This window comes from Triticum aestivum, chromosome 1D (assembly GCF_018294505.1).
Source record: "Triticum aestivum cultivar Chinese Spring chromosome 1D, IWGSC CS RefSeq v2.1, whole genome shotgun sequence".
NCBI lineage: Eukaryota > Viridiplantae > Streptophyta > Magnoliopsida > Poales > Poaceae > Triticum > Triticum aestivum.
Window position 1 is genome coordinate 467720350 of NC_057796.1, and position 22404 is coordinate 467742753.

General features: G+C 43.7%; 2 protein-coding genes across 2 annotated transcripts; one reads left to right on the forward strand and one right to left on the reverse strand.

Moving 5' to 3' along the window:
- The first annotated feature begins 629 nt into the window (after positions 1 to 629).
- Positions 630 to 4111, forward strand: LOC123183044 (endoglucanase 15). The gene is made up of 5 exons (XM_044595766.1): positions 630 to 945; positions 1554 to 1967; positions 2092 to 2181; positions 2287 to 2739; positions 2831 to 4111. Exons 1-5 carry the CDS (start codon positions 730 to 732, stop codon positions 3518 to 3520), a joined length of 1863 nt encoding a protein of 620 aa, XP_044451701.1. The 5' UTR covers positions 630 to 729; the 3' UTR covers positions 3521 to 4111.
- A 1489-nt stretch (positions 4112 to 5600) lies between these two features.
- On the reverse strand, positions 5601 to 19271 carry LOC123183045 (transcription factor IIIB 60 kDa subunit). The gene is made up of 20 exons (XM_044595767.1): positions 19072 to 19271; positions 17852 to 17962; positions 17504 to 17585; positions 17344 to 17416; positions 17179 to 17264; positions 17016 to 17089; positions 15769 to 15825; positions 15583 to 15695; positions 14988 to 15067; positions 14827 to 14913; positions 14191 to 14271; positions 9570 to 9707; positions 9320 to 9490; positions 8484 to 8565; positions 6913 to 6971; positions 6720 to 6800; positions 6575 to 6649; positions 6390 to 6470; positions 6220 to 6267; positions 5601 to 6043 (listed from the first exon to the last, which is right to left on the reverse strand). The coding sequence occupies exons 2-20, from the start codon at positions 17914 to 17916 to the stop codon at positions 5849 to 5851; spliced, it is 1728 nt and encodes a 575-aa protein (XP_044451702.1). The 5' UTR covers positions 17917 to 17962; positions 19072 to 19271; the 3' UTR covers positions 5601 to 5848.
- Positions 19272 to 22404: the final 3133 nt, after the last annotated feature.

Sequence of the window (22404 nt, forward strand, 5' to 3'; positions counted from 1 at the left end):
GGCAGACAAGACAAGAGGGTATTCAGCAACGACGATCGACGACAGTGTGCATGCGCCTATTCCAGCCGGCCGGCCGTCCCCGTTCCCGGCGCATCCTACGGTAGTGCACACAAAAGGTTGCGGCGCGCGGACTTGGTGCCGGATGGATGGAACCTCTGCTAGTGCTGCCAAAATCAGCGGCCTGATTAACTGAGCCCGCCGCGCCGTCAACTTTTTTGTTTTCACACATGATGAACCAGGAAAACGGGAAAATGGTGAGATCCTAGGGTAAAAAAACAAACAGAACCACACAGCTTCCAAGCTAAATTAGAGAGCAAACATGCAAACAAAAACGGGAAAGATCGTGTGTAAAACTGTCTATTCCCACTGCGTCTCTGCTGCCGTTGCATCGCATATTCAATTCCTGCTGCCCCATGCATGCATGTCGGACGTGCTTGTAAAGCCCTCCTCTCCGTAATAATCAGGACAATTCCCCTAGTACGTGATTAGGAGGGCCTAAGTAACATGACCATCAGCTTAAAAAAAGAAGTCTCATGACCATCTTTTATGGACATCCCAATGCCACTCTCAAGCTTTACCACAAAGAAAAAGAGTACGTAGTGAGACTGAGAGATGATAAAGGTAGACCTGCGGCAGCATGTCGTGGGTGTATATAAAGAGGCGCCCTTTTGAGCTATTCCCTAACTCCCTCCAAAGCCAAACCAACCATATCCTTCTTGGTGCACTGCAATGGCCAGGAACAGTAGTGGCGCTCATGTCGCCGCTGCCATCTTCGGTCTCCTGGCACTTGCATCAATGGCGAAGCTTGCTTCCGGACATGACTATGCCATGGCATTGAAGAAGAGCCTCCTCTACTTCGAGGCTCAGAGGTCCGGCGCGCTCCCTCCTGACCAGAGGGTCACCTGGAGAGCCAGCTCCGGCCTCTTTGATGGCAAGGCCAACGGAGTATGCCTATTTTTCTTTTTACCTACTCCCTTCGATTTCAAAATTATTGAAGTTTTAGGTTTGTACTAAGTCAAACTTGTTTAAGTTTGGCCAACTCTTGAAAAGTATGGTAAGATCCACAACACCAAATACGATAGCACAAATATATATTTTCATAAATAATCTCATGGTACTAATTGGTGTTCAGTGTTCTGAATATTAATATATTGTTATGTAGACTTGGTCAAACTTAAACAAGAACTCAGGACAAACCAAGAAACTTTAATTATTTTGAAAATAGTCTTGCTAAGTCTTGGTCGACCGAGACTTAAAACTTCGTTAAGTCTCAGTCGATACTATATCCATGAGATCTTACATTAAGATCCGCACAAAACATTTTTTTTAGTTTTTTACTTTTTCTCACTTACTGAAACTTGATTAAATGTAAGTCAACTGAGTCCTAGTCACACCCTTGGAAACAGAGGTACTAGTACATACTAGCACTGATCAAAACATAATGCCATTTGTTTATGATCCTTCCTATATATGTGTTTAATGAACTTGATGAACCACTGCCATTGCCATGCTTTCACCTGATGGAGTGTCCGCACGATCTTGTATCGTTTCAGGTCGATCTTGTGGGAGGGTATTACGACGCAGGGGACAACGTCAAGTTCGGGCTGCCCATGGCGTTCACGGTGACCATGATGTCCTGGAGCATCCTCGAGTACGGCAAGCAGATGGCCGCCTCCGGCGAGCTCAAGAACGCCATGGACGCCGTCAAGTGGGGCACGGACTACTTCATCAAGGCGCACCCCGAGCCCGACGTGCTGTACGGTGAGGTCGGCGACGGCGACACGGATCACACCTGCTGGCAGCGGCCCGAGGACATGACGACGAGCCGCCAGGCATTCCGCGTTGATCCCCAGAATCCTGGATCGGACCTGGCTGGAGAGACAGCCGCGGCAATGGCCGCCGCGTCCATGATCTTCCGCACCACTTATCCGGGTTACGCCAACCTGCTCCTTGAACATTCTAAGCAGGTGGGTACATTTTGGCCCGATTCCGATTCCGCAGCCTGATCTGGCTCAACTTGAAGAAATCTGACAAGAACTGCATATATAGGTTTACAATTACTCTGTCTGATTCTTTGATATGCTCGCTCAGTTGTTCGAATTCGCCGACAAGTACCGGGGAAAGTATGATGCCAGCATCACCGTGGCGCGGAATTACTACGGGTCATTCAGCGGATACGGGGTAATAAGCAACTCTCTCTGAAAAGAGATGCGGGCATCAGAATCAGATGGCGAGACGCATGCATTCTGACATTCCTTTCAACAATGTGATGATGGTGCGGTGCAGGACGAGCTGCTATGGGCGGCGGCGTGGCTGTTCGAGGCGACGGAGGAGCGGTTCTACCTCGAGTACCTCGCGCGCAACGGCGACGCCCTGGGCGGCACGGGCTGGTCCATCAACCAGTTCGGCTGGGACGTCAAGTACCCCGGCGTGCAAGTGCTGGCAGCCAAGTTCCTGCTTCAGGGCAGAGCCGGCGAGCACGCGGAGGCGCTGCAGAGGTACCGGCAGAACGCCGAGTTCTTCGTGTGCTCGTGCGTCGGCAAGGGCGCCGCCAACGTCCCGAGGACCCCCGGCGGCGTCATGTACCACCAGAGGTGGAACAACCTCCAGTTCGTGACCAGCGCCTCCTTCCTGCTGACGGTGTACGCCGACTACGCCACGGTGACCGGCAGGGGCGCCGTGCGCTGCCCCGGCGGCGCCGCGCAGCCCTTCGAGATCCTCGCATTTGTCAAGTCCCAGGTAGTAATCTCGACAGCCTCAACATTCCAATTCTGCCATGCCTGCTGTTTACTTTCAGAAACACTGACGGCATTTCAAACTTTTTATACAGGTGAACTACATCCTGGGCGACAACCCGAGGGCGACGAGCTACATGGTCGGGTACGGGCAGAACTACCCGCGGCAGGTGCACCACCGGGGCGCCTCCATCGTGTCGGTGAGGACGGACCCGTCGTTCGTGAGCTGCCAGGAGGGCTACGCGAGCTGGTACAACAAGCAGGCCGTGAACCCCAACGTTCTCGACGGCGCCATCGTGGGGGGCCCCGACGAGTACGACGACTTCGCCGACGAGAGGAACAACTACGAGCAGACGGAGGCGGCCACCTACAACAGCGCGCCGCTGCTCGGCGTCCTCGCCCGCCTCGCCGGCGCCTGCGGCGGGCTGGACGAGTACCAGTCGCTCCCGCAGGTGGCTGCTGCAAACCGCACGTCACAGCCGGCTCATCGTCGGCACCCTCACCTTGGGATCGAGCAGAACGTGACGAGGACATGGGCGGTCAGGCGCAGGACCTACCACAGGTACTCGGTCACGGTGACCAACAGGTCCCGGAAGACGGTGCGGGGGCTCCACCTCGGCATCTCGGAGCTCGACGGCCGGCTCTGGGGGCTCGACAAGGCGCGGTACGGGTACGTTCCCCGGAGGTGGCTGCGGGCGCTGCGCCCCGGGAGGAGCGTCAGGTTTGGGTATGTGCAGCCCGGCCCTCCGGCCAATGTGTGGGTCACTGGATACAAGCTGGTGTGAGTGAAACTCTTCTTGTTTCCATGTTTGAGGTCCTAGGATTGACAATCCAGAGTTTTTGGTGGGTTTGTTGTGTGCGTGCTAGGCGCGAGTTAGTGATGGGAAGGAGTGAAGAGATTAAAAATGTGATTGTGCTCATCCTCTTCCTTCCGAGAGCTTTTGGTTAGGCCAGAGAGGAATTTGGATTTTAGAGAGATGAGATGTAATGTTCATCCTTCTTACATTTCAAGGGTTTTTTTCAAAAAAGAAGATACAAGGCATTACCCCAGTTTTAAGTTAATAAAAGCTCTAAATGCCCTAAAATACTGGCTGTCAATGTTGTCCTATCATTTGAGCTGCATTCTTGAGTCAATGCCCTGAAACACTGACTGTCTGCTAAGAAAAAGGTTAGATCCCAACCATTTGAGCTGCATTTTCAGAGCTGAGAAGGCTACGAAGCTAAGAAGGCACGGCCATTTGAGCTGCATGCAGTTTCAGAGCTAAAGAGAATGTGTGGTTTGTATACTGAAGAAAAAGAAAAACTGCTCAGCTACAACCTACAACACTGACTGCTGTCTAAAAAGAGAGAGCCCCAACTATGTGAGCTACGGTTTTCAGATCTAAGAACAATGAGCAGCATGATCAGATTAGTCCAGCATTTTGATCATACTGAAGAATGACTAGTGATTTAAAAATAAATTATGGCAAACAAGCAACACAAGATAAAATAGTGATTTAAAAAGGAATTATGGCAATCAATTTTTCTTCAGTCATAGTGCAGCGATGACTAACCAACTGCCAATGTAGAAAAAGAGGGAGCAGTGCTTCTTCGACGTTGTGCCCTCTTCGACGTTTCATGTGGCACCGCCAGATGTGGACCTCAAGTTAGACTTGCTTGATAAAAAATAAAAACGGGCGGACGAAAAGCCTGCGTACAGAGAAGCGTTGGTAAGGCCAAACACAGGGATGCAGAGAAGATAGCCTTGGGAAATGAAAGAACAACACACTGATAGGCAAAAAGGCTAAAAAGAAGGGGACTGACAGGAACACTGAATATGACTGAAGAAATAACACCAAGTATGACTAAATAATTTACACTGAATATGACATATGACTGAACAAATAACACTGAATATGACTGAAGAAAAATTGATAAACTGAAGAAATAACACTGGATATGACTGAAGAAAAATTGATAAACTGAAGAAATAAATAATACTGAGTAACAGAGAAAACTTCCACAATTTCCTGTGAGCTGCAGCCTCCTCTTCTATAGTATATATACTACATAAAGGATACAAGCTGGTGTGAACTCTCCCGTGTTTGCGGTCCTAGGATAATCCAGAGTTTTTGGTGTGTGTGTGTGTGTTAGGTGCGAGTTAGTTATGGGATCACTGGGATGGGAGGAAGGAGTGAAGAGATAAAAAATGTCATTGTGCTCGTCCTCTTCCTCCCGAGACTGTTTGGTCAGGCCAGAGAGGAATTTGGATTTCAGGGACATGGAGATGTAATGTTCATCCTTCTTACCTTTTCAAGTTAATAAAACTCCAAATGCCCAATGGATACAAGGTGCCGAAGAGAAGAACATAAGAAGAGCTAGGAGTGCTGTTTCAGAGCTGAGAAGCTAAGAAGGTACACCATGTGAACTGCAGGCAGTTTCAGAGCTAAAGAAAATGTGCAGTTTGTCCTGAAGAGAAAGAAAAACTGCTCAGCTATGACACTGACTGCTGTCCAAAAAGATAGATCCCAACTACGTGTGCTACAGTTTTCAGATCTAACAACATGATCAGATTAATCCATCATTTTGATCATACTGAAGAATGACTACTGATTTAAAATTGAATAGTGACAAACAAGTCAAAAAATAAAAAGAGTGCAACCGACTGAGACATGACTAAGAAAGGAAATGACTAACCAACTGGCAATGTAGAAAGAGGGAGCAGCAGGAGCAATGCCTCTTTGATGATAGAGCCATATGCATGGGTCATCCTTGATGCTGTTAATCACCTGGGTCCTGGGGGCAATCTGACTCAAAATCGACATGTTCGATATCCAGTCAGTAGCACGCGATAAGCAATCTTACTCCACAATCCACATTGTCCATTTGAAATAACATTTTGGCCATGTTCACTTTCCTCACATGCTGAAAAAAAACATTGCTCAAAGAGGCACCAAGGCGGGGCGTATCGCACGAGTTGTTTCCCTATAATTACGTAAAATGAAACCTCATTTCCTATAAAATGGAAAATTATCTTGTACAGATGAAGAATATAGGTAGAATGAGATTTTTTGTTGTCTTGATATTCTGAATAGATTCTGTTGCTCAGATTGCCACTCTGCGGAAGAATGCTACTAGTAATCAGCGTCATGGTAATCCTCATAGGCTCCACCACCACCGTCATCAACGTAGCCATCGTTGTTGTAATCAGCATCGTGACCATAATCATAACTGGCATCAAATGTTTCACCATAACCAGTATCCTCTTCATAATGCTCGTCGAAGTGCATGTCATCTTTGCCATTTGCTTTCCCATCTTCGCCTTCAATCTGCACGCAGAATCTCAGTAAGCATTTGAATGGCAGGAAATATAATAAGTAAACAAGATATTCCTCTTATTAGTTTGGATGAGATGGGGAAAGACTTGGGCTGGATAAAAAATGAACATTGCATGAAAATTTTAGGATACATCAAGCTCCGGTGAACATAAAAGGCAAAAACATACCTTGTACAATCCACTAACAGCTTCAACATTGACCTTAGACCCAAGCCCCTGCAAAAGGAGCAATGTTACATACTAAATGTTAGCTCATTTGCGCGCAAAGTTTAACATCTATAATAGTCACACGGCGACGTATATTTTGGATGTCTATGGCTGCACAAAATATCCAGTACCTTCCGTTTCAACATGTTGTATGTTGCTTCTGCTGGTGTTTCAGCAGGTGTGGAGTTCTTGTCTTCATTACGTTTTCGTTTCTACATTAAAGAAAACATCCCTGGCTAATCATGAACTGTACCAAAAATAGTTTTGAGGAAGATGTGTGCAGAGGACACTTGGGCTACACTAAAACATTTCATACCTTCTGTCGTCCCTCTCCAACAGATACACCACTAGCTGCCAATTCAGCCGCTAAAGCTTCCTTTGCAGCTTGTTCCTGTAAAAGAGGTCAGCAGATATTTACACCCACTTGTCAGAACAAGAAACTGCCTCATGATGATAAGTACCTCTAGGTATTCTTTGTTCATTTCCTCCCAGATAATCTTTTTGTTTTGTGTTTCTTCTTCATTGTGAAGATACCCGTCAACCTGCAAATTTACCAAATATTAATTACAGGAAATCAGAAAGAACGGCCATATCTCAGGCTCTAACTAGGGATGCGATAATTAGTCTGTTACAACATCTCATGGATAAAAGTACCTCCGCATCATCAATATCAGAAAGATTTTCTGCATCAGAACCAGTTTTACCATTTTCACCTAAGGATGCAACACGGCATCCAGAAAGTTGATTAGCCATTTGCTTGTCAATACAAACTAAAAGGCAAAATGACAATGAAATTATTGTAGAGTACTAACAATATTAATGAGAAAGTGGGTCCCTATTTTAGGTCTTCGTGCGGGGTGTGGAAGGGGGCCCATCTCCCCCTCCTCTTTAACCCTTCGGTTGACGCCCAGGCGGCTACCTTGGAGAAGGCTAAGATAGCCGGCCACATCAGTGGTGCTACTAACAGTATGCGGATGAAACCATGATCATGGTGGAGGGGTCAAACTAGATATTACCAATCTTAAGTTCCTCATCCTCTGCTTTGAGGCCATGTCGGACCTCAAGATCAACTTCAGTAAAAGCAAGGTTGTGGTCCTGGGGTACCTGCCCAAGTAGCAGCAGCGGATTGCAAACAACCTTAATTGCAAGATCTCTTTCCCAATCACCTACCTGAGGATGCCGACCCTGATCGGGGACTTTGACCCACTTGTGGGGCGGTCAAGGCCAAGGCGTAGTTGTGGCATGGGAGGTTCACCCCCAACGGGAGCAAATCCGTGCTCATAGACTCCTCCTAGCCTCCCCATGTATATGAACGGGTTGTATATTCTTCCAGAGGGAGTGCATAGCACCTTCGACAAGGATCTATCACGCTGCTTCTGGCAGGCGGCCAATGGGCGCCAAAAGTACCATATCTGCTTCCCTAAGGACCAGAGGGGCCTGGGTATTCTAGCGTCACATCACATGAATGTGGCCCTCATGTTGCGATGGGTGTGGTGGATTCTTAGGGGGAGGCCTATGGTTGCATCTGGCTCCCCCCCCACACACACACCTTACCCTTACTAAGCCTTTTGTCCCAAACAAGTTGGGGTAGGCTAGATATGAAACCCTTTTACGAGGACTTCCCAGGAGGTCACCCATCCTAGTACTACTCTCGCCCAAATGGGTTTCATACCCAAAGGACTGGCTAGTTTTACGTTGGCTTGCCAAGCCTATCACAACCCTTAGATATGAAACCCTTTCCCGAGGACTTCCCAGGAGGTCACCCATCCTAGTACTACTCTCGTTCAAATGGGTTTCATACCCATGGGACTGGCTAGTTTTTACGTTGGCTCGCCAAGCCTATCACAACCCTCCTCCTTTACCCGGGCTTGGGACCGGCTATGCCTAGAAGACATAGGCGGAGTTAGGCGTGCTTCTGGCTCAGTGTTTAAATTTTTGGCCTTCTTGCAGCAGTGGCAGCGGGACAAGGAACGGCTAGGGGGCATGATTGATGATCTTCTAGTGGCAGGCCGCCAACCCGCTTCGTTCCCTAGCCATTAAACCTTTGGCTCCGATGAGTCTTCTATTGCTTTTGCTTTTGCTTTTGGGCATGTCTGTGTTGTTGCCCGAGCAAAGCTCTTATATTCTTTCATGCACTTTGCACTTCTTGTATGTACGTGGTGGTTGCTTTATTTATAGTGGAGCGAAAGCCTATTTCAATAATCATATTACAGGAACCAACAAACCTTCCACTTCCGAGTCTTTGAAATCAACAAAATCATTTGCAATTTGGCTGGAAGCAATTGTGGAAGATTTGCCTTCAGACTTCTGCTCAAAAAAAGGAAACTTGAATCACCAAACAAACAACCACACATCAAGCACACTGAATGAATTATAAGAGAAAGAACAAATGCAGCTGTAGTAAAGAGATAAAATATATACATGACATTAGCGCGAGACAAAAAATTCCGAAGTTAAGCACTATAAAATAGATTATGCTGGTAAAAATGTTCCATTAGAAGATTGCAGCAACGAGACAGGTAGTCTGGTGCAGCCCAGTATTGAATGTAATGGGTATATTTTGTTCCCATCTTGCAAACCTCCTTTGAGTACATCAGAAGATGGAGTAAAAAATATAAACAAAGAGAAGCAGCTTCAGCGCTAGTAGATAATTTGAGATACCTATCTGCAACCAGTTTTGTGGGGTAGAAAGGAAAACTCTGATATTACTTAGAAACCTCAGTTTGAAGTTCAGGAATATAATCAAGGTGTAAAAGTGAAAGTGTAAAACAATATGCAGATCAAACCTGAATGTTTCTATTAACAAAAAGAAAACAAGTCATCAATGTAATTAATAAACAGCAAATGATATAGAAACTACAAAACCAGATTTACCAGGGGTTTGTGCAGTCAACTGATGAAAAACAATCTTCACTTTGCATGAATGATGAAAATAATTCAAAATTAGTTAACAATAAGTGTAATTGCTTAATTGAGAATTATAGTTCAGAAAGAAAGAATCTCAGATTATCAGATTAATGGGGTAAGAAGCATGGATTTATGTATGTTCAGGAACCGTTACCTTCCCAGGGCTCATGATGTTATCTTCAAAATCAGAATTATGTAACTCACATATTGCCTCGTCCACAGCAGCTTCCTTGGCTCTTTTAGCAGCATCCAATCTTTGTTTTTCAGCTCGCTGGAAAGCTGGAGGGTCAGCACCACCCTCCAGTCCACCTGACAGTTCAGTGAACTGAGCAATCAAGTCATGTCAGTAGTAGTGACTGAAATATCAAAACCAATGCATTACGAACATAGTAAATGTGAGTTACATTGTCGTAGCATTCCTCACAAAGCCCATGAGAAAAATGCTCAGCACCCTTATCCTTGTGCTCGCAAAGGACTTCTCCAGACTTGGCTAAACATTTTGAAACCGGCTCTTCATCAGCCTTTGCCAAAAAATCTTCGATCTGTCATAGGGGCATGAAGACACAAATTATAACTAAGCAGTGGTATACCATAAATGAAGTTCTTACAAAAAAAGTTGTAGACAAAATAAATGAACTATAAATGGAGTTGATGACTTCAATGTTGAAACCCCCTCCCGTCATAATCCTGATGGACAATTGCATTTGCAGAGTCTATAGTAAACAGCATGGTCTTGGAGCATAAATGTCATCAATTCATCCAAGATCAGCTAGAAACATAACTATAAGCACTAGGTGTCTGCCAGAAAAGTGTTGTGTGAAGGGCAAGGAGTGGCAAAAGAAAGAGATTCATCAACTATGGAATCTTACAAGTATCAGTATCAAACAGAGGTTGGTGTTCACAAAGAGCAGCAAAAGAAAGAAACTCGTGATTTTATTTATTTTTCATCAAAAAAAGAACAGAGCTTGCTGTTCACAATGCATCGCATTTAAGTTGGCATGATATCATCTTCATACAGGTCAAGACAGATAATATATGTTTGTAGTAGATATCATAGAAGTATATAGACATGAAAGGGGAAGCCAGATGCTCTAGGAGATAAACAGGAATATCACCTGAAACTAGCTATCTGAAAAGACAAAAGGAAGTAAACACATGTGTAGTTGACACAGAAATGCATTACTAAATGATGTTTTAGCATGATACACAACGTCCAATTCTAGATTTTAGCTGGATGATAGTTTGGGCATCTCCAATCCGAACCCCGATCCGGACATCTATAGTCCAACGTGGACCCCCACTTTGGGCCGTACGCGTCTGGATGTCCGAAATCCCCAAGCCCGGCCCCAAATCGAGGTGTAGAGTAGGGGAGCCCTGAGTCCCGGACGTCCACCACGTCGGACTCCAACAGGTCGGACCCCTATTTTTTCAGACGCCGCCGTTCTCTGTCTCTGCTCTCGGAGCCGGACGTTGTACCCCCCCCCCCCATGCCGCTCGGGCCTTGCTGGAGCTCGGCAAGATCCGCCTGCCGCCTCTGCTGACGTGGTCCATGGCAGAACTACACACGGCAAGTGTTCAGTCAAATGCCATAGTGCGTTCTTTTAAGTTCGTTTACTTTGAAGGAAACACGATGGATTCGGAGTACTTCTACAACGAGTTCATGGGTTGGTCTTCGTCGGATGAGGAGGATGATGAAACAGCGATAATGATGGCAGTTCTTCAAGAAATGGACAATGCGGAGGAGCATGTTCTCAACTTCAAGGGTCAATGTCGGGACATTGAATTTTCGATCGGCGTCGGGCAAGGGGCCATGTGTTGATCTATAGACGAGTACTTAGCCCCCGATGTGTTATTCAAGCGCTTTTTTCATCGTCGCTACCGAATGCGCAGGTCATTGTTCTTGCGCATCATGGATGATGTCAAGGCTTATGATGATTACTTCAAGTTGAAGAGGGATGCCCTCGGCGTGCTTGGGTTCTCTGGTCTCCAGAAGTGCACAACTACTATGGTATGGCACAGACACAGACTAGTGGGGTGAGTACCTCCAGATGTCTGAGAGCACACATGCTTGGAAGTAATGGTTAGATTTGCTAGTGCAAAGGTGAAGATGTTTGGACCAGAGTTCTTGAGAGAACCAAATGTCGAGGACACTTGGAGACTTTTGGCACTTGAAGAATCAAGAAGGTTTCCAGGTATGCTCGAATCCATGGATTGCATGCACTGGAAATGGGAGAACTGCCCCTATGCTCAACAAGGGCAAAGCAAGGCCATGTTAAAACTCCCACCATCATTCTTGAAGCAGTTGCAACACAAGACTCTGGATTTGGCACTCTTTCTTTGGCATGCTAGGGTCTCACAATATCATCAACATGCTCCAACGGTCACCATTGTTTGCAAGGCTGTGTGAGGAGCCAAGAGCCAAGCTTTTTCCGTTGCCTGGTCTGATACGTCCCTTGAATATCATGATTGTTAATTAGTATGAACAGGTCAGACACTGCAAGCCAGAAAGCTCCCCCCAATTTCTCGATTTTAAGCAGTTCTAAGGTAGTCTCCTTCTAGTTACGATTTGCCCTTGTCTGTCACTATAGATGTTCTAGCTTTAGTCTTTAGTCATGCATTTCGAATGCTCGCAATATTCTAGAGTGCAACTATACCATCATGGGCATGACTACAATATGGGCTGCTACCTTGTTGATGGACGATAGTATCTATCCTCCGTGGTTGACGTTTGTCAAGACCATCTCCAATCCAATAGGTACCAAGAAATCTCACTTTGCTACAAGACAATGTGCTAAAAAGGATGTGGAGAGGGCATTTGGAGTGTTTCAAGCATGTTTTGCATTTGTTCGCGGACCTGCTAAACAGTGGGATCCACAGACATTGTGGGAGGTGATGACATATATTGTGCGATCCACAATCATGTTGTGCACAACATGATTGTGGATGATGAGGGAGAGAATGTTCTCAATGTTCTGGATTTCAAACATATGTGTGAATCTGTCTAGCTTCCACATCAAGAGGCGGCAACGTTTGGGAATTTTCTGTAGATGGATCATCAGATTCACAACTGAGCAAATCATACGCAGCTTCTAAATGATCTAGTGGAGCATTTGTGGGTGTTTCACTCAAACAATTAGAGCATGTGGCCAGATAAATTGAATTTAAGTTTAAACTATTTTATTTGAAAACTTTATGTTTGGATTGTAATATTATATATTTGAATTATTGTTGCATTGGAATATTTATCTTTGAAAATTGATGCATTGTAGTATTTATCTTTGATTACTTGACTTTATAGAGGTGGGGAGGGGGGAGGCAGATGAGTAGGCGATATTTAGACTGTCCATGGACAATTAGGGGCATTTGATTGAGGTTTACCCTCATAGATGCTCTTACACCCATCAGTGGAGAGGCACATCCAAAAATCCTACATACCTTACCCTTGCCTCTATATGAACACCCGAAAAACTCGAAGTCCCTCTGATGCCGTAACTCCCCTCCTATGACCACCACCGCATTCCCTCCTCTCCTTCCATCACTAAATCATCCTCGGATGCACGACATCTAGCGGTGCAGCAGTCCCCTCCCTGGGCCGTAGCGCACAGGGATTTGGTGTCGTGGCAGTGCCAGCATCCTTTCCTCTACCGGCTATGTCAGGATCCCGCGATGCTACCCTATATCCCCTCCCAATTCCTGGTGTGGTTGGCCATGGCGATGGTGGCACCCATTGGATCCCGTTGCACCTACACCAGAGCCCGCCGCTCACTAGGCAAACCTCCCACCGCTGGGCCAGCCAAGGTAACTACCTAGGCTTGTCCTTGTTTCGGGTTTGTGCCGGCCAGCCGTTCACCACCGGAGCCTCCACCGCTAGGCCAACGAAGGTACTACCTAGGCTTCTCCTTGTTTCAGGCTTTCAGCTATGGCCGACCATCAAGCCGCAGCTCTACAGTGGTTCCCGAACATTGAGCCGAGGCATCTGTGGTTCCGTCCATCAAGCTGAGACATTTCTAGGGTTTCGTAATAAACTTGATTTTTTTTTTGGCAAGCATGAAGCGATAATAAGCAAGGCAAAGATACAATAGCCTAGCTAGATAGATTAGTATGACATGTAGGATAGCTAGATGTATATAGATTAGTGCACTATTTTTCTAGAATCCCTGCAGGAATTAAGTAAATGAGTGCCACAGCCTCCAATGTGTGTGGCTGCGGAACTTTAGAGAATAATGAAGGGGCAGATGCAAGAGGTGTTGAAGGATGTCTTTGACATCAATGTGTTTGAACACTTCTTGTCATTGTCCTGCTCCGGTCTTTCTAGAAGTTACACAATAAGCACACACACACCATAGTCTGCTAGGATTGTACTCATTTACTTCAATCCTAGAATGAATTTTTTGAAAAATCATAGTATAATGGATGAAACGTATTGATGAACATTTGTAAGAATTTTCCTTAAGATGAATGTGGAACATGCAACGTGTAATGTAATGATCTGTTGTGCAATGCATATACTCCGTGTTGTGGTGTATGTGCAATATAATTGCATATGAATTGTGTGCAATGATAATTTAAAAAACTGAAGAACTTAACACTGGCCAGCAACAGAAAAACATCAGGTAAACACGACACTGATGAGTAGTCTTGTTAGTCCCGCCACTGGAAGTGCCCATCAGTGGGACTCACCCTCCACCAACAGGAGGACGAACACACCACTGAAGCTTGGACGTTGACAGCTGCCCTACCCAACAGTGCAGGGGTTCAAGCGCCCGTAAGTGTAGTGCCTTTTTGTTCTACTTGTGTCTCTGCACTGTAGGGATTTGCCTATGTTTACTTTACTGTAGCATAGGTTAGACAAACTTGTGTCTTCGAACTTTGTAAACAGTCTATATAGGTTTTAATGGAGTGATGACTGGGAGTGGTTATATTTTCATCAGATGGCTTACGAAAGTGATTGAGGTTCAGAAAAACGTAAGACAATTTACAATACAAAGCCCACATTTGGCTATTTCATGAGGAGTACATACATACCGTTAAGCTACCCGAATCTGTATTTTCAAACTCTATCAAGCGCTTAAATAGTGTTGCCTCACAGACATGCACAACAGCAGCCTGAAAAAGATAAAACATAATTAGTGACATTTCATATTCAAGCCTACATTACACATATCTGGCACTTCCTACCTTACACAATGCTACTGCACTACCAACATACAATAGCACCACCAAAACGTCACAAAAAATTCTGCTACAGTTTTAGAACATTGACAAAAGATGCACCTACCAAGTAACAAGATTTCAAAATCCAAACTCAATGCACACTTGAGAAACAAAAGAAAAAGGCAATGTGCACTGTACTAGCTGATTTCAAATTATGCTAGTAATAGTAGCTACTATTCACATGATTTCTCCTTTTTGTTTCCAGATGTGTGGATCCCATGCTGATTTGTCGAAACATGTCTTATCAATGTTGTAAATATGTCTCAGAAATTTCCATGCTATTTGTGTGCCATGTTCGCCGGTTGCACAGGAACAAGCAAAAGAATGGGACACATCATATATGTTCTCATTAGTGCTGCATGTGCGCAATAATGCCAAAACTACAAAGAATTACATCAAGGACAAAATTCGTAAATAAGTAGATCCATCAGGAGCATCCGGGCTTACAATATCCGCCTTGGTGTACATATATCCATGAGAAAGCGCGGCTATATATAATGCTGCACCACATAAACCACTTGGCTTCCTCCCAGTCTGCGACATAGGACAAGCTATTAAAACCTTACAAAAGAACCTAAATAAGAAACTAGAATGATGAGGATACTAGCCTGCATCCAGTCTCGCTTCATGCTAGCTACAATGCGTAAAGCTGTGTCCGAGACAGCATTGTCCCTTTTTCCCAATAAACCTACATATTAACAATGATGAAGCAAAATCACAAATAATTAATAGCACATTGATTCTCTTTGCTAGCCGATGTAATTGTCTAACCTTCCCTATGAAGGCTATATGCTTGGCAGAACTCGAAATCCTTGACAGGCACAGAAAATCTTGACCATTAAGGCGAGCAAACATAGGTCCCATGATTTAAGTATACATTATTTTGAATATGCGACCGTCCACCATAGAGTTTGAAATTGATAGTATGATTAACAGTTGTTATACTTCTTGGAGAAAGGCGCATCCATTTATATCTTCAATGAAAAAGAAGCAAACATCTAGACTTCATAACCTTTGCTTCCTTATCACAAACACACTCAAGAAATCCAAGCTAGAAGGTATACCCCACAAAGAACTACCTTGTCACAAACAGAAGACACGTGAAAAATTGTAAATGCTTTGATATTCATTAATGTTTAAGTATGTAACTAGAAGTTTTGTGTATCTTATATAAGATAAGAATGCACATGTATGTCAACTTACGTTCGGCAAAACGATGGATGAAAAGGCTAGGATCTACAAGCTTTTGAACAATTGGGTGTTCTCCGAGTAGCAAAACTTGGCAAAGCTGCAGAAAAACAGCACCTAGGACATATCTGAAACATAAATCAAGATGAGCCCTTTCAACAAAGACTGCAAGATGAAGGGCATGAGAATGTGAGTACTTACACACTTATATGCAAATAGTCCGAGAAATCAATAAGAAGGTAGGGTTTTTCACTTCGCCTGACAAAACAATTAGTTGAATATGGACATTAGTATTACCGAAGTAGCTTGAAGATGCCAAACGACAATCATTGTACAGGGAGCAAACACCAACACAAGCATGAAAGGGCGACACAGGGACAAGAAAAACTGAAGAAGAAAACAGAAAAATGACTGTTTGGACAGCGATAAATGAAACATGAGTGTGTTGTGCCTTCTATTGGGCATGATCCAAGTACAAGGTGCCACTTTGAATGCTAATTCCTATCATACAAAAACGATATGCTAATTAGAATTATATTAGGCATGTACTATGGAGTATGGAAGTGCATTTCCTGATGATTCTATCAGAAACAGTTTTATGTGGACAGGGTAGGCACCCACTCTTCTATATATTGACGGTCTAAGTTAAAAATATTTAACCAGAATAGATGAGACTTATCTTGACCTTGCAGTGTGTTACGGCAATTGTTGAACTTCAGAAATAAATAAGTACCCCTGATGAACAGTAAATTCGAAATAAATACTAGAAAATAAAAAATCTGAATTTTTTTTGTATACCGCGTATGAAGTTTCACAAAGCAATATTAAAAACACTGTTTGATGAATAGTAAGGTCCCGATTGTATTTTCTACACTAAGAATACCACGGGTGTCATTTCTTCACGAAATTTCATACATGAGTAGAATTGTCAACCAAGTTTGATACCCCAAAATTTCAGGATTTGTGAACTTTTCTAGTATTTTTTTCAAATTTACTATTCATGTGGGTGCGCATGGAACCATGTTCACCTTTGTATTTTCGATGTACTTAGAAGAATTTTTCATGCATATTTCTGTAGAAGCTTAGCTTGATCATAGCCATCTTAGTTTCATTTCTTGCTCTTTGATGAACTTCTCAATATGACACTCTACTGAAGGCACACTTCTGCAGGTTTTCACTAGGAAATTGGGCATCCTTAGTTTGCAAGCCAATATTTGGCAATGGCAACTTTTTCAAGGTTGGCAAGGCAATTTGGTAGCAAATTTTGACATCAAACAAAGCAGCCCCTAAATGAGCCCCAGCAGTGGTCCAATCATAACAAATACAACATAGAATACACAGAGGTCCACCCGAAGTGGAAAGGGAGAAGGTCATGTTTGAACAAGAAATATTTCCAATGGATAGGAAGGCTTTCAATAAAGCAAGGGACTAAGTAGGTGATAGCTTACCGGCAAGCAATGTAAAGGCAAGAAGCTGCGACATGAGTTGTTCGGCGGCCCCTAGTAAAGTTATCAAGAGCTAGCTACATAAAAAAGGATAAATATCAACATATGGAAAATACCCTACCAGTTTTACAAAGGAAAATGTTTGTGTGATAACAAGGATGCATACTTTATAAAAGTTATGAGCAGTGCAAATGATATCATCACCACCACTCACATGCAGCCCATGGACAATCTGCCAGATCTCATCTCTCCCTGGTGAAATAAACCATAACACAATTGCCCAGTGAGATGCATACTAATATGATAAAAAGGAATGTGGTGAAAGAAATACCTTTCTCTTCAGTTCTTTCACGGGATAGTGAACCGCCCTTCGCAATGCCTATAATGTGTCCACGAAGCCGACTCTATGCACATTTTAAAAAATCAACCCAACAGGGTACACATCCAAATCAAGAAACTAAATATAAGTTAAGTGTGGTAGCAATACCAACCTGTCCCGAGGAGTCCTTGAAAAAAGTAGGCTCCTCAGTATACATATCCTGATCAATAACCTTGCCGCACATTCCACAACATCTGACATCAACATGGCAAATAACATAAGGACACAGGTGCAGAAGTGCTTCAGCTGTGTTCACATAATTCTATTCTGAACAACTAATACTCCCTCCATCCAAAATCGCAATTATAAGTAAGTATTTTTTTTTTATACGAGTGTGATGACAGTATCAAATTTTATGTCACATGACACTTTCTTTTAACAAATCAAAACATGCCTTGCATTTTGGAACGGGGGGAGTAGATTAGAAGAATAGTGAAAAGCGAGGAAATGAAGGTCTCACGTGAACCCGTTGTCAGGATCCTTTACATATGGGCAATCATCATCACAGTGCGAACAGTAAACCATTGCCGAAGAGAAGTTGGCTGCGGAGGATGATCCAACTCAGATCAGTCTGCAGAAGTTCATTGTATAATTCTGTTTAGTTCCAAGCATATACGAATACTCTTCAGAGTGGGCACAAAGATGGAAGCAAACTAATAGCACACCTCGATTCTCACTATTTTTCTGCCCAACCTAAGTCTAAATAACACAGACAGTGTAAACATTTACAATTAGAATGTGAGGGTTGCCTACTTCTCTGTGGTGCGTGCTCATCTATGGTGGCCAAACAGGGGAGCCTGGACATGGGCTCGTTGGGGACATAGCACATGAACCTTCTTTTACAGTCCAATTATAGATATCTAAACGTGCAAGCAATCAAATCTGGATTTCGAGCACTCAAATTTCCATTCAATAAGACAACTTTAAAAAAGTTTCAACTCTTGACATTAAAATTTCAACCCGAAAGAAGCAAAACAGAACAGGCACTCGCTCTCAGTGTGAAACCAAAGGTTGTGCCCAGTTATGGTTATTATTGGCTAAGAACATGATGACTTGCTCCTCAATCGATACTCAAATGTGTAGTGTCAAGAGTTCTCTCAAATTTCATCGTTTAGATAGTCAGTGCTCTTACTACCCCACTCCACAACTGTGGCCTAGCAACTCGTACCCTCATTTTCTTATTCTAGACCGGATCGACAGGCATACAAAGCATCCAATGCAGTAGCCCAAAACAGCATGACTAATATTATTATTTTCCTTCCTACAATCATCCTATGCTCATCTACAAATGTATTTTGGTGACAAATACAGGGTACAGGCTGAGATTTGCATCCTGAAGAAGTATTCCGGAAAACTGCGGGGTGACTGGAAACAGTCCTAGCTTCAGATCCATGGTCTTCTTGATATATATAACGAATATGTGATGCAATTTATTTATGTATTTATTTATTGAGGAAAAGATGCACATTTGACAAAAGGGCGAAACAATAAAAATGATAAATTAGGCCAGTTCCATCTCCGACTCGAGATAACCGATCAACATTTTGCCAAGTGAAGCAAGACATTATGTGCGGACTTAAAAATCCGCCCGTCCGTAAACTGCCGCGACCGATCTACACAGAGCAACCTCCTAGGGTCTAGGGTTTATCATCGCGTGGGGATTTCGGGTCACATACATACCTTTCTTCCGCGAGGGGCACGGGCCTGAGCGGCAGGGGGGGTATGGAGGAACGAGGAAGGACGGACGATCCAGAGAGAGCGGGCGCGGTGGGTGGGTGGACGCGGGATGCGCGGGCGGCGGCGCGATCGACGGGTGCGGCGGCGGCGGCGGCGGCGCGATCCTCGAGTGGGTTCGAAGCCGCCCTTCCTTTTGATCAGGGCCCAAATCCCGGCCGGATACCGCTTCGTGTTACCAAGATCTCGAGGCTTCCACGTGGGCCGCGCCGTTGTCTCTCCCGCAGCGAGACGAAAGAACCGCTCATAAATGGGCCGGCTCAGCGTGGAGGCTCGCTGATTGCCTAACTCACTGTTCTGCTGGTTTTTATATTTCTGAAATGAAAAATAATTTATTTAAGTTTTTTTAGCATAATTTATTTAAGTTTTAGAAACGTTCATCGCATGCTTAAAATGTTTATGCAGTGTAAAAGGGTTACTTCTTAAAATATTTATAGCATTCAACCAAATGTGTGTGAGATTTAAAAACGTTCATGCGTTTCAAATATGATAATGACATTTAAAAAATATTTATACAATGTCAAAAAAATTCGGTAATCTAGAAAAAATATTTTGTACCATTAAAATATTCATGACACATAAAAATATATTCATGAATTTTATTAATATTTCTTGTGACATTTAAAAAGATGATAATACATTGTAAAAAAAATGTACATTATTTAGAAAAAATATTTTGTACCATTAAAATATTCATGACACATAAAAATATATTTATGCATTTTATTAATATTTCTTGTGACATTTAAAAAGATGATAATACATTGTAAAAAAAATGTACATTATTTAGAAAAAATATTTCATACTAGCATTCAAAAATATGTTCATGATATTAAAAAATGTTCAGGCATTTCAAAATTATGCTCGTGGCCCTTTTAAAAAACTGATAATGCAATGTAAAAATATGTTTGGGTAATTTTTTTAAATGTTTTATATGATTCAAAAAGATGTTTGGCGTGCATTTGAAATTTTTAAGATTTATTTGAGGAAAAATTCAACATGTGATAAAAAATGTTAAAATGTCTTTGGTAAAAAAAAGAAAAAGGCAAAAATATATGTATATATATATATGAAAAAAAGATGAAAACCGATAAAAGAACACATATTAAGGGAGAATAAGAAAACACACGAAAGGTTCTAAAACCGGTCTGAATCGGTCCATAGAACTTGTCCCAAACTGGTCCAGGGAGCTGCAGCATTGGGCCAGCCCCTTAGCGGATCGTCAGAGGCGAGACGAGAGTACGTCTCACAATAAGTGAGATAGCCCTCATGTTCCATGTACGCCTCCTGAAAAGTAATGTTCGAGTCGTGCTTTCAGGCATCAAGCTTGAAGAAAGACACATTTTCGGTCTTTGGGTCGAACTCGGTAACTTAGGGTGTGTTTGGTTGCAGGAACGGGCTGGAATGTCACGGGTCGGACCCGTTCCTGGGCCTCATTCTCGCATTCAATATGTAGGTGGACCGAGGACGGACTCGTTCCCACAAACCGAATATTCGGCCGATATCCAGAACAAGGTGATACCTCGAAATTGAGCGGACGACGCGGAACCGCTCGTTCCCCTCGCATGCTTCCTCTCCCCCTCGAAATTGAGAGGACAATAAAACTAACACTCTAGGAGGCCTTTCATGCTTCGGCCTCCCAAGCCATCCATTTCTTGAGCAGGACGTCGCTGGCCGTTGGATGGGATTGAATTTCCGTTAAGCATGACGACAACCACAACCTGAGTTGTCTGTCCTAATGGATTGTTCTTCTTGTGGCATTTTGGCTGCTTCTCATTTAATTATGCCGGTATTGGCCGTTTTGCATGATTTAGCACCCAGATTGTAATCCAGAAAAAGTAGTGACGCTGCATCAGTTTGGATAGGCAGTGACGACCCTTCGCATTGTCATTTGTCATTGTGGCGGCATGGGCGATTGAATGGAACCGTCATCCCGATCCTTCTTAGGTCTTCGCAAATGTCGCCTCCATTTCCCTTGCTCGTAGACCTGTTTGGCGTCATTGTCAGTCGCCTCGATTGCGCGATCCTGTATTCGCCAACCGTGTCAATTAGTCTGCATCATGCTAACCTCACATATAGACACTACGGCCGGCGGCCGCTGGTGGAAAATTTGATCGACTCGAGAAGCGTCTACGGTCTCTTCTTCCTCTTCATTGCACCATGTTGATCCAAAGCTGGTAGTGAGTTTCTCCGCAAGCTCTCCTTGCTGTCACTTCATCCTCCCCCTAAACAACACGCCTATATAGCTCTGTCCTCTACCTGCACTTGTTTTGAGCGATTCAGGTTTCATGTGAAGGAAATATGCCCTAGAGGCAATAATAAAGTTATTATTTATTTCCTTATATCATGATAAATGTTTATTATTCATGCTAGAATTGTATTAACCGGAAACATGATACATGTGTGAATACATAGACAAACAGAGTGTCACTAGTATGCCTCTACTTGACTAGCTCGTTGATCAAAGATGGTTATGTTTCCTAGCCATTGACATGAGTTGTCATTTGATTAACGGGATCACATCATAGGAGAATGACGTGATTGACTTGACCCATTCCGTTAGCTTAGCACTCGATCGTTTAGTATGTTGCTATTGCTTTCTTCATGACTTATACATGTTCCTATGACTATGAGATTATGCAACTCCCGTTTACCGGAGGAACACTTTGTGTGCTGCCAAATGTCACAACGTAACTGGGTGATTATAAAGGTGCTCTACTGGTGTCTCCGAAGGTACTTGTTGGGTTGGTCTATTTCGAGATTAGGATTTGTCACTCCGATTGCCGGAGAGGTATCTCTGGGCCCACTCGGTGATGCACATCACTTAAGCCTTGCAAGCATTGCAACTAATGAGTTAGTTGCAGGATGATGTATTACGGAACGAGTAAAGAGACTTGCCGGTAACGAGATTGAACTAGGTATTGAGATACCGACGATCGAACTCGGGCAAGTAACATAACGGTGACAAAGGGAACAACGTATATTGTTATGCGGTTTGACCGATAAAGATCTTCGTAGAATATGTGGGAGACAATATGAGCATCCAGGTTCCGCTATTGGTTATTGACCGGAGACGTGTCTCGGTCATGTCTACATTGTTCTCGAACCCATAGGGTCCGCACGCTTAAAGTTCGATGACGGTTATATTATGAGATTATGTGTTTTGATGTACCGAAGGTAGTTCGGAGTCCCGGATGATATCGGGGACATGACGAGGAGTCTCGAAATGGTCGAGACGTAAAGATCGATATATTGGACGACTATATTCGGACATCAGAA

What these genes read in the sequence shown, in the direction of transcription:
- LOC123183044 (XM_044595766.1), top strand. Translation starts at nt 730, where the DNA reads ATGGCCAGGAACAGTAGTGGCGCTCATGTCGCCGCTGCCATCTTCGGT. An exon ending in TCCTTGAACATTCTAAGCAG is followed by an intron (nt 1,968 to 2,091) that starts GTGGGTACATTT and finishes ATGCTCGCTCAG; the next exon opens with TTGTTCGAATTCGCCGACAA. An exon ending in GGTCATTCAGCGGATACGGG is followed by an intron (nt 2,182 to 2,286) that starts GTAATAAGCAAC and finishes GGTGCGGTGCAG; the next exon opens with GACGAGCTGCTATGGGCGGC.
- LOC123183045 (XM_044595767.1), bottom strand. Translation starts at nt 17,916, where the DNA reads ATGGTTTACTGTTCGCACTGTGATGATGATTGCCCATATGTAAAGGAT. An exon ending in TGAAAGAACTGAAGAGAAAG is followed by an intron (nt 17,265 to 17,343) that starts GTATTTCTTTCA and finishes TTATTTCACCAG; the next exon opens with GGAGAGATGAGATCTGGCAG. An exon ending in TGCCTTTACATTGCTTGCCG is followed by an intron (nt 15,826 to 17,015) that starts GTAAGCTATCAC and finishes TTGTTTTGTCAG; the next exon opens with GCGAAGTGAAAAACCCTACC.